The 12,176-nt window shown below is 41.8% G+C and overlaps 1 protein-coding gene across 1 annotated transcript; it reads left to right on the top strand.

Annotated features, from left to right (window-relative positions):
- The first annotated feature begins 6,599 nt into the window (after positions 1-6,599).
- On the top strand, positions 6,600-8,653 carry LOC307025953 (uncharacterized protein). The gene is made up of 2 exons (XM_079660970.1): positions 6,600-8,040; positions 8,071-8,653. The coding sequence occupies exons 1-2, from the start codon at positions 7,395-7,397 to the stop codon at positions 8,478-8,480; spliced, it is 1,056 nt and encodes a 351-aa protein (XP_079517096.1). The 5' UTR covers positions 6,600-7,394; the 3' UTR covers positions 8,481-8,653.
- The last annotated feature ends 3,523 nt before the right edge of the window (positions 8,654-12,176 follow it).

Raw genomic sequence — 12,176 nt, 5'->3', positions numbered from 1 at the left:
GTGTGTGTGTGTGTGTGTGTGTGTGTGTGTGTGTGTGTGTGTGTGTGTGTGTGTGTGTGTGTGAACAGCTTGTCTGCCCAAGGTTTAAAACATTTGGGACAGCAGTGAGAATGTTATAAGAAACAATGTGTTAGTTAGACTAAACTCGAAGGAAGCTAGACTGGAACATTTTAAATAAATCAAAACACTTGCACATTAATTAAATCCATTTGACATTTAGCTTGAGCTGGGTTCAATACTTTTCTTTATGGTATTTAAAATTGGGCTCGAGTGGAACCCCTGGATTTGGCTTGCAACACAAAGTGATACTGATCTCTGTCTGTTAGGACTGGGAAGTGTCATGATTCAAAGTGTGGGCCTGTGAAGGAGAGGCCCTTGGAAAACAACATCTATTTTTTAACTGTAATTACTTATTTTAAAGAGATTGTAACATTATACTTTTTAAATAATTGCTCAATTAATTTAACACATTTATTATGCACACAATAAAAACTTCAACAAATATATGGATCCTGGCTTAACCAGCGACCTTTACTCTTTTGTTCATAAGCTCGGTTTCAGAAAACTTGTCAGTAGTTTAACAAATATTTTAATTTTAGTAATGTCTATACGAGAAATAATTTGAAGCAGTTTAATAAAGAATGTTAAACTATTTTTTTAAACTGTAATTGAACTTCAATTTATATTAATTATCTGAATCCAGTGGCCAGTTGGAATAGATAATCACCAAAGTTTCCATTTTGCAGCAACAGCGCAAAAGGTTTCAATAATAATTAGTATTATGTCAGAGTCTAGTTCTGTCATATCTGCTTTGTTTCGGAATGTGTTCAATACATTACGTTTTTATTCATTATTACCATACAATACATAGATTACGAATAAATGAAACAAATAATACAACATTGACCTAAAAAAAAAAAACAGACAGATTTTGCAACCCTGATCACCTCAGGCAGGTCTTTACGATCAGCCGTGATGCCTCTGAGGGTCTCGGGCGCAGGACGGGGCATAGGGTTACAAAGATATCTTAACATACCAGCAATACAATTTAAGAATGGATTCTTAAAGCAATATAATCTTCTTTTCTTCTTACACCTATGCGCACACCATGAACAGTGTGCTTCTTTTTGTACATTTTCCCCTGCACACTCAGATGCAGGACATAAAAACACTCTTTTGCTATTTATTTTCATTTTGCAGCACATTTATACTACCAGAATTTTGCTTTACATCTTTATATTATTTATTTTTCTCAAGTAATTTACTTTTGGTGAGATAACTAAAGTTTAGTTCATTTTACCCTGGCTATGGACTGATTCATTATTAGTTGTTACAAAACATACACAAGACGGCGGGAAGACAAACCAATATAGACCCCCCATACAAACAATTTAGACAAACAAACATGAACTCGCAATAAACACCAGCGCGACAGCAAAGTTCATCCAGCTCAGTTTAGTCCGAATTAAGAGGTTTCAGAGGGGGTAGGGAATTATCTCTAGTGGGGCGCCTTGACTCACGCGTCCACCCTTGTATACAAGTCCTAGATCGGTGCTTGAAGACCATCCAAGAGCGATAACTAGCTTATCCTCTTGCGACACCACTACTCTATTCTAGTGGCGCTGTGCCCCCCCGATCAGGAGCGCACAGACTTTTTCCTCTACCCTTTCCCTCTAACACAGCCCAGTTGACTGTAGTCCTACACGACCAGCCTACACTTGCTATCGAGTTCATCACAACGATGAAACACAGTTTTGTTCTACACTTGCTTGCCACTACCCACCCATGATCAATTAGCCTATAATTTTATGTATGCACCCTGGACCGCCACCAGCTCCTCTAGCAATGTATAGGGAACTGTGGCGCATCAGGTGATGCATGCACCTCGCGCTGCCCCGTTTTACCATGCACGGAGAAAACGGTCACAAACAGCACGTCATTCCTAGCATTCGGTGCCATTTAGGTCCCCACCACATTATATCATATATTTTGTATTTAAAAGGTCTAATGCTTTTTTTTTAAAAGCTTGGTTTTAAATGTTTATACCCTCTACCATAAAACAACCATGTTATTTAGCCAGGATATTAAAAATTCTAAATAATTACTCTGATTTTAGCACAAGTAGGCCGAATTGCTGTGTCCCCAATCATGTTTGCTCAACTTCTGTAACAGATATACAAAAAGAAATCAAAGAAATACAAACAAATTCTACATTGTTGTGAGTGTTGTATGACCCTTTTGCTAATATTCCTCACCAAATTGAAATTGTTGTTATTAATTCATTTGTATTGAAAATAAAGTGTGTGTCCCCTGTTTGAATGTCCTCCCTGTTACTCTGATTTGAATCCCTCTGGACATGCCCCTTAGTGGGAAATAATCTTCAAGAAGCAGAGTGAATGCGTTCTTCCTTCAACGTTTTTCTAATGTTTTAAAGAACTTAACTATTGCGGTAAAGCATAAAATGTCCACCCTGTTATGCTCATTTTTAGTGGAACTGATCATTTGTTTTACATTTAGAAAATATGGTGAATATATCTATCAAATATATGTTTCTGTTGTCACCAAGTGCTAGCTTGATTATCATCACACATGTAGCAATAGCCAAGTTTAGCATAAAATGTCCACCCTGTTACCGTCCACCCTGTTACTATTTTTCACAGTAACAGGGTGCACACACAGTAACTGGGGATGGTCAAAAAAAAAAAAAATGTAAGCATAATATCCAGAGCTTGACCAAAATATTTTTCTTATACTTTAACAAACCATCATTCAGATTAAATTAAAAAAAAAAACATGGAAAATTATGTTTTTTATTTTTGAATATATAGCTGAAATGGCACCGAATGCTAGGAATGACCCGAATTTAGACCATCTCGTTTTAAATAGAGACGGCGGTGGTGCGAGTTAAAGCTATAGGCAAAAAGCTGTGACTTTCTCCCTCTCAGCTGCACTTCTCCAGCCCCACAAACACGGGGAGGTTTTACACACACACCCGCGGCTACAGCTGAAGCCGTGTTTACAGAGGCGATAGGAGTAATATCTCCGGCTGCTTATTTTTCAACTGCTGTGTTGGCCGCTGAAACCCCCAAAATTCGGCGATTTGTACAATACAAATCTTTACATTGCTTTCATACAGAAGTTCCACTTTACTGATGCCTTTCTTTAAGGTTTCTCTAAACATGAGCTGTGCATGTTTGTATGGCACTTTCGTTCCGAGCAGCATAGACAGAGGAAATCAGCCAGGACTGAATCCCTAGACACTGATCTCCTGGGTTTATTATCCCCAAATGTTCATTAACCAAAAACGAAACACAGCCGCTCAGCTTCACAGATAATTTTAGTATACCGTCAATCACAGATTCTGGTAAGGCAATGTCCAAATTTGAAATTACATTTACCAGTTCTGAAGATGTATTGGTATCCTGCCGACAACGCCAATTTGTGGGGGAAACTTCTGTGTAGCGATGCAGTGGGAGTCACCGACTCATGAAGGAGACACGGGAAGAGCAGGAGCATTGATGTCAAACACTGATGGTTTATTATAGGAGCTTCGGCCGGAGAATTCACATCACAAGTCCAAGAGCCAGAGGTTCTGACTTCACGGTAGAGTTGCCACGTCAAATCTGAAGAACTCTACCCCAGACCCATGTATTTAGCCAGTTCAGAGAGAATAATCAACATGCTGCATAACAAGATATAACACCTCTATCAGCTGACGCCAACAGGCAGGAACAGGGAGAAAGTACACTGAGAGCACAGCAGCCAAGGTTAGGTGCGTGTGCTCAGTCAGAACTGATAAACTTGGTCAAAGTTATGGACCTTGGACAATATTTCCCCAACAAGTTTCATAGTTTTTAAATCTTATTTAACAGCTCTGCTGCCATCTAGCTAACTGAGCCACTCTGTTAAAATCCTCTTTAGATAAGATAATACTTTATTGATCCCAATTTGAGAAATCTTTTTATATTTATGATATCAAATCTGTAGTCATGTACAGCCTGATAACATATACGATCATGGTTATAGAACCCAGCATCTTTGATCAACTAAGCCACAGCACTTTTCATTCTCAGGAGGTAAAGGAGTTAAATAAAGAATCTTTAAACAAGCATATTAGAGATCTCTATAAAGAACATTTAAGGTAAGACTTAAGAGAGACTTTTCACCTCTTTTTATGAATGTACATTTATAAATATAGTCAAAGTCTTTGGTTATCCTGAAAGAATAACATCGCGTCTGAAGAGGACTTTTAAGTTTATCTTGTAGTGCCGAGAGATAGGGAGTCAGAGGCGGTGCATCGAAGGTGCAAAGTTGTTTTTAATAGAGAGCTGCAAAGGACATGTTGTCGGGTCGCAGCCCGGGACGACAAGAGGAAGAGCCAGGAGGGCACACAATATATGGAACACACAACAGGTCCGTGTGGAAACAAAACCCCAATTGTAGTTCCATGTGTGAATTATGAACCAGTGTATCAATACGTGGTCACCACACAAGCCCCCCCAGAATTCAAATATGGCAAAATAAATCCTCGCGTCCGTGGAGGAAGCACCACAGGGGCCGAGGAGGGCGGGGTCGCAATTGAGGACCGGGCCATGGAACGGGCCGACGAAAGGAGGCCGCATGAGAGGGTAGGGACCCTAACGAGGGCGAGGGCACCCCCACCGGGGGCGGGCCGGAACGGGCCGTTGTAAGGGGGCTGCAGTAGGTGTCGTGGCGAACCCAGCAGGAAAAGGCGCTGCCCGGCCGCAGGCGAAGGCACGGCGGCGGCCGGCATGAAACCTCCGGAAGGACGGAGCGGAATCCCAGGAAGGCAGGAGCAGTCACCCCGGGAGGAAGGAGCCGTGGACAGGGGAGAAGCCAGACGGAGCGCCGTCCGAAGCTGCCGTCGAGGCCAACCGTGAGCCGCGGTAAGAGGAGAGGCCAGGCAGGGTCCCAGAGCGCGCCACCCACGGGCCAATGAAGGCATGGGCGACGTCCGAAACCGCCGAGGCGAAGGAAGAGGCCAGGCAGGGTCCCGGAGCGCGCCACCCACGGGCCAATAAAGGCATGGGCGACGTCCGAAACCGCCGAGGCGAGACGGGGTCCAGAAGCGTGCCACCCAGGCGCCGATGAGAGCGCGGGTGGCGTCAGAAGCCGCCGTCGAGGTGATGAAACGGCGAGAGGGTCCACACGAGGCCGACCAGACATGGTCGAACCTCCTCTCAGGCACCAGAAAAAGCTCAAAAAGGGCCGTACTGTCCACGGTCCAAAAAAGGTAGGTGAAATCGTGAGAGGATCCACACGAGGCCGACCAGACATGGTCGAACCTCCTCTCAGGCACCAGGGGAAAAAAAAAAACCTCAAAAGGTCGATAGCCGCTAGCCGTTAGCCGCTAGCTGGCAGCCGTCGGTAGCCGCTAGCCGTAGCCGTTAGCTAACGAGGTTAGCTGCTAGTCGTCGAAGGCTAGCGCAGCCTGGACGTGCAGCCGCACGACCAGAAGAAAACAGCCCCAGGAGGTAGCAATCGGGTTCATCCCTACCCAGCGGGTCGTGCATCGTCTCCCTGTTGGTTGGAAGACCGATGCGGGAATGGCGAGCAACGTCCCCAGCCATTCTGCGAGGCGTGCACCGAGCCTCAGTCCGCGTGCCGGTGGCAGCAACGGACGATTCCAAAAATCCCCGGCATTTCGAGAAAGAAACCTGAGTTTCCTTTGCCGTGTTCGGGTCCGTCTCGGAAACTTCTGCGAGACTTATATGTCAGGGTCACCAATGTAGTGCCGAGAGATAGGGAGTCAGAGGCGTTGCATCGAAGGTGCAAAGTTGTCTTTAATAGAGAGCTGCAAAGGACATGTTGTCGGGTCGCAGCCCGGGACGACAAGAGGAAGAGCCAGGAGGGCACACAATATATATAAGGAACACACAACAGGTCTGTGTGGAAACAAAACCCCAATTGTAGTTCCATGTGTGAATTATGAACCAGTGTATCAATACGTGGTCACCACAATCTACAGTTAAGTTGTTATGTTTTGAAAGATTTTTTTCTATTTCAGGATTCAACCTGTATATAAATGTTTTGTGTATTGGTTTTGGTTGGATTCTTTTGTATTCTTACGTCATTTGCTGTAAGAATACAAAATGCAGGTTGGACCCTGTCACCCTGATTAACATTTGAAGAGGAACAGACATTATCTCCCTCTTTAAACTAAAACTGAGTTTTAAAACAAGCTCTGTTGAGGCCAAAGGCTTAACTTATGTTTTTATATTGTGTCTAAACAATGAAAGAGATCATATTTCATCATATTTTAATCTTTTTAAGAGCTCTGCTGCCATCTTGAGGTCTGCAGGTAACAGATCACTTTAAAGAACATTTTCTCTTTAAAGCATATATTATAAATACATTTGGAGTCTTTTAGACAATAATGCCACAAGTAAACACCATTTTTGAACTTTCATTTAATTTGTTATACTTTTCTGGCTGAAAATTCTGCATGATTGAGGATATTTTGACAACAGAGATAATTTAATGCATAGTTTAACTTTAAATATAATATTATGAGTTATGTTGGTAATTAGCAATACTTTATGTGTGTTTTCAAAAAACATGACAGATCAGTTTAAGACATGCAAAACAGCTAAAAAGACCTCCTTATTACTCAAGAAATTATTTATTGAAGTATTTTTTGCTTCTTTATTGTTGTTTTATCTCAATATCTGCCTGAAATTAAAAAGCTGGAGGAAAACAGAGGCCGTATCACACAACTCATTCCCTCACCTTTGTGTTTTTAAACAGTTGTTGAATTCATTTTAAGCTTTGAAAATAACAAAAGACAAAATAAACACTTCAGCCCCAGCACTTTACATTTCCATGCTTACTTAAATTGTCATTGCTTCGAAATAAACAGTTAATGATTTAGTCAATTGGGTGCACCAGAAGCCTTTAATGCCTCACAAAAACAGAAAATAAAATGAAAATACTCAAAATAATAAATAAATATCCATCTATCTATTGATGTAATTGTTATATTTAATTATTATCTATTCTATTGAATAGAATATAGATAATTCTTCTCAAAACTAAGATTGTTTGATTTCTGCAAAAAATAAGATGGTTCTGCCGTTGCCGAGCAACCAACAGGTAGGCCTCGTTTGGGGGCGGAGCCTAGCGAACGGTCTTTGGCTCTGTTGACGTCATTTGGCTATGATCTCTGTCAGTGACGTGTGAATTACGTCACTACAGAGTTTGCAAATAGACCCTGCTTCCTCTGCAGATCACTTCTTCTCAATTCACTGAGAGGGCCAGCACGTAATCTACCCAGCAGACAATTTTACAGACAGCATCCACAGATAATCCAGCATTATAGAATTAATTAATAATATTAATAATTTGTTAGTTATTAACATTATTAATTAATTACCATGTCTAGAGCAGGAAGTTCTATGTCAGTGAGGATGTCAAACATCTCAGTGGAAGACATTCGTCCATTGTTTGTTAACTTTTGCAAACGGGTGAGTGTGGAGCAATGGGATTTGCTGGATCAAGGATTACCGGACGATGCCGTAAAAATGATAGTGGCAGAGCTGGTTTTGCAGTGTGTGAATTTGGTGATGGAAGCCTTGCTAGCTATTCATAAGGTCACAAAAACGGGCATTTCTGAGGAGTGTGTTCGGTCCTGTCTAGGCAACATACTCCCTCAGACTGTTGCTGATGTCCTGGATGTGAAAGTCCCTGACGACTGCGACAGCGCAAAAAGCTTGACCGAAATGATAGTCCAGGAGGTTATGGAAAGCGTCAACTCTGTACTCAATGCCAGTGCGGACAATTCGGAAGAAGTATATAGGCGTGTCACTCCCCCCAACAGACTTGGTGTTATGGTCAGTCATGCCTGCGATATGCTAAAAGCCTTCCTGGCTAAAATGAGAGGCATTTTCCGATTGCCAGAAAGAAAAGAAAGCCAGGTGGCCTTGATTGAGATGACTGATGACAGTTTAGAGGAGGAAGTTACCAGCAACAAGAGCAGGCAGCCTGAGACCACAGACACAGGCTCAATCCAAACCTCACATGGTGCTGGATCTGTTCATTCCAAAGCTTCAGGCACCGGATCTGTTCAGTCCAAAGCTTTAAGCAGCAGATCTGTTCTGTCCAAAGCATCAGGCCTCCCAAGAGGGTCGGAAGGAAGTTTTGTGATTGAAACCGAAGCAGTCCAGGGAATAATTATAAAAGAGTTCAGCGGAATAGAAGAACCTCTTCTGGATAATATGAAAGAGACAGAGATTGAGGTTCTTAAATCTGACACCTCCGAGTGGATCAAAAGTATTTCAGGAGACATAGTAAGGTCCATCATTGAAGAGGTTAATAGCCTGGATGTTAGAGATTCTGAAAGTCCCATTTCAGAGCCCGGAGATATGCCTGAACTTTGCTTGATAGGAGTCGGCACGAAGATCAAACACATTTTGCCAAACAGTTTGCCAAACTCTCCATTTATCGGATGGCGGCAGAGATGAAGGAACGATTCTGCCCCGAATCCCACGTTGATACAGAGGAATCGATGAGGTCCTTCGCTGAGGAGGTTGAGGAGCTGCTGAGCAACGAGTGCGAGGAACAAAACAATGAGGTTGAGATGTATTTAGAACTACAAAACCTTTTAGAGGGAAAAAGCCTGATGTTCACAAAACTGCTTAGTGATCTCCTCTTCAATAACACCACAAAAGGGATGATAACACCAGAGTTTGCCCCAGGAGTAACACGAATATTCGTTGCCCCGCCACGTGAAGCCATGCTTCAAGAAATCAAATCGAAACTGTGGTACTTCTTTGGACTGTTCGGGTGGTGGATGACCCACCAGGCTGGCAGCCACAGCAACAGGGTGGAGCAGGCGTTGAATGCACCTGGGCTACTGACACCAACAGACACACTGTGGCTGCGGACTCAAGTGCAGAATCAGTGAAGGAGACAACTCCAGAGGCAGAGAGAATCAAAATGTCTGTCCTGGTACTTGTGAAGAAGCTGGTTTCACGAATTTACAACAAATCAAAGGAGAACAGCCCACTTGGAGAACCAAAGGCCGTCGCAGAGAGACTCTTTGAGAAAGTATGGGCCAAAGTGGAGGGAGAGGATTTAAAAATCACCCCAGAAGCCTTCAAGAATATAGACAAGGTAGTTTACAAAGGTCTGTGCAAGCAGTGGAAGGGTGCAGCGATGGTGCTTGTTACAGTGACTGTAGGAGAACAATCAGCGGATGATGTAGTGGCCTCCATCTTCAAATACTACCTGACGAACCAACCAAAGAAGAGAGGCGCCGTCGGCAGGTTCTTCCATCGTGTAGGCCGAGCAATCCTGAAGCCTTTCAGACGCTCTCCTGCATCTACTTGGACTATTTAGGGGGATTATTTATTATTCAGCCTTTAGGGTAAAGGGTTTTTTCTCCGGGTGTCTCCGGTTTTCCCCACTTTAATATTTTTTTATTTAAATGTGATATTATTATTGTCAACTAACCTTTTACAGTTATCTGATATTTGTTGACCTAAAACATTTAAAGTCAACTTTTAGTTTTTTTCAGGGGACAGGGTTTTCTCCGGGTGTTTCCGGTTTTTTCCCAAATTACGCAACAAAGAAATAAAAAAAATGTTGTAATTTAATGTTCTGCTTATGTCTCTGTAATTTGCCGTCAGAGCTGTGATTACGCTACGCAGTCTGTTTCAACCAATTCAAAGTGTTGCTAGGAAATACAATAAAAAGTGTGTCCTGTGAGAAAGTCACTCTAGTTATTGAGTCACTTTTAAACATTAAATAATAAGAAGAGCTGATTGTTGTCGGAGCTGAAGTTCTGCTCACTCAGATATGAATTAAGCTCAAATACAAAGAGGTACATCAATATTTAATATAGGATAAATGTGGGTTTTTGAAAACCTTAAATATTCTACAGAACAAGGAGTGGAATTTGTATTGTGGGGGAAGATCGACAGCAACAAGGCTTTCAGTATTTCCCTCCAAAAGAAGTGGAAATCTGAAAACCAGTGAGCTCAGAAATCTTCCTTCTTACTGAAAACAAATACAGAAACACAAAACATTTACAGAAACACACCGCAGCAGTGATGTGCTGTCAGAGCCAATCAGCACCTCCTGACCTGCAGATCAATGCATTCATCAATAATGTTTGTATAACCTCTGTTAGTCAATTTGTATCCCCAAAATCAGCAATTGCAATATCTGGATGAATACAAACAAATCCTAATAATTTCTTGTCAAATCAGCCATTAACTGAAAAACCTGAAGATGCCTCTTCAGATTTGAGATAATTCTGCCAAAGATGACCCCAAAAATGTCCTCATTTCAGGTTTATATAATTACAAATAATCTTCATACAGGACAAAATCTCCTAACACACAATTTGTAATTCACTTTGAGATTATTTTGTTAACCTATCATTGAATATTCCTGCTTCAGAGATCTCCACTACTGGCCTTAGGGAATGTCTGGCTCAAGGAATCTTTAGGCTTGAACTCCTTTAAAACTGAAAAGTGCATTTAGCTTTAGTTACACAAATAGCCTGTCGTTGAAACACTCCTGTTCAAATCCCAGCAGTGCTGATTCTTAGAGAGAATATAGACTTTGTTGCTGTTCGAGTAAGGAGTCAAAAATATGTTTTCTCATGATGTAAATGAACGCAGCTTTTACAAGAGAGAATTAAAGGATCTTATCAGAGGTTCTGTGTATCAGTTTTGTGGGGGAAACTTCTGTGTAGCGATGCAGTGGGAGTCACCGACTCATGAAGGAGACACGGGAAGAGCAGTACTTGAAACATCATTGTAGGTCTGTCTGTGCATGGATAATACATAAAGAGTGTTGTTAAGCCTGATTGCTGGACGATTAAGGATATTAACATTATCTTTGATAATAGTAGAAATATCTTATTATTCAATAACTTGTAATCTGAAAATATTAATTAATTAATTTTGTTTAGTGCGAAAGTGTAACCTGATCTGAAAAAAATATATTAATCATCACTATTCAACACATATCTGGTCATTGGAAATATATAGACAATCATTAATTGTACATCTGTAAACATCCAAGGTATAAAATCAATTCAAAGTTCATCTTTGTACGAGAGCTGGAAGAACATGTCCGTCAGTCTTCCTGACTCGTTCTCCTCCTCCCTTTCTGACACAGAGTGTCTGGTGTGTGTAAAGGCATCCTGATACTGTAGATTAGCACTGAGGTGCTGATTGGCTCAAACTCTTCTTCATCAGAGTCCCATATTTCAACCCCCCCAATTGCTCTGCTTTTGTATGGCTCATTCAGTGAGCACTGAAGTTGATCCCCCAGTGAAATGGAGGCTCATCTGCCTGCATTCCTTCTGCTATCTGCTTGAGAGCAGTGCAACTGTGTATTCCAAGTGGCGCATCCAGGTGTCCCCCCCGTGATGGGAGAGGTTAGGAAGACATCAAACTCCTCCAAGAAACATGGAACCTTGTATTACAGAAGTCTCTGAAGCCCTCACTCGTCCTGCAGGGTTGTCTGCTTGAGCCCACCGAGCAGAAAGATGAAGAAGCATCCCATCTCCTCAGAAAGTTGAAGATTAGAATCCTCTCATCTCGAACGACCTCGTGCTTCCTTGCCCGTGGCTGGGGGCGCCCTCTGCAGCCGGAGAGTGTGACCTTCTCTCTCTGACCCTTGGCCTTCAGAGCTGTCCTAGTTATTGGGTTAACACTTGATAGGGATGTTTTCCTGAGTGCAGACAACTCAAAGTAATGGATTAGCACATTATCATTTAATTACAAAAATAGGATAGGCCCATCAGAATTATTTGGGAGCCTTCCTGACACATGCACATGCATAAATGTAAGGTTTGTGTTAGTCATTTAACATGCAAGAATCATATACTCATCAGTCCAAAGCAGAGAAATTTAATTTTAAGTTAAAGGCGAGCTAGTCCCTGTGGATATAACCCCTTCTCAATGATTCTAAATGTTATATTAATTCACCATTTAGCGTTTGATAAAAGATTGGTTTATCAGAAATACGTTTCTTCTTCCATAAAACATAGGTTTGAGAAATAAATGTTCCAATATGAAATCAATTACTCAATGTAATTGACTCTCCCCTCCCTTTTCTTACATATGTGACATATGAAATAATAACTTAGGAGTCTATTTAAGCATGGTATAGTTTATAATCTATTAATCGAGAAGACTCAG

This window comes from Notothenia rossii (genome assembly GCF_949606895.1).
Source record: "Notothenia rossii genome assembly, chromosome: 12".
Classification (NCBI taxonomy): Eukaryota; Metazoa; Chordata; class Actinopteri; order Perciformes; family Nototheniidae; genus Notothenia; species Notothenia rossii.
Note: the sequence above shows the minus strand (reverse complement) of the source record. Positions and strands in the feature narration are given on the sequence as shown.

What these genes read in the sequence shown, in the direction of transcription:
- LOC307025953 (XM_079660970.1), top strand. Translation starts at nt 7,395, where the DNA reads ATGTCTAGAGCAGGAAGTTCTATGTCAGTGAGGATGTCAAACATCTCA. An exon ending in CTCAATCCAAACCTCACATG is followed by an intron (nt 8,041 to 8,070) that starts GTGCTGGATCTG and finishes CCAAAGCTTCAG; the next exon opens with GCACCGGATCTGTTCAGTCC.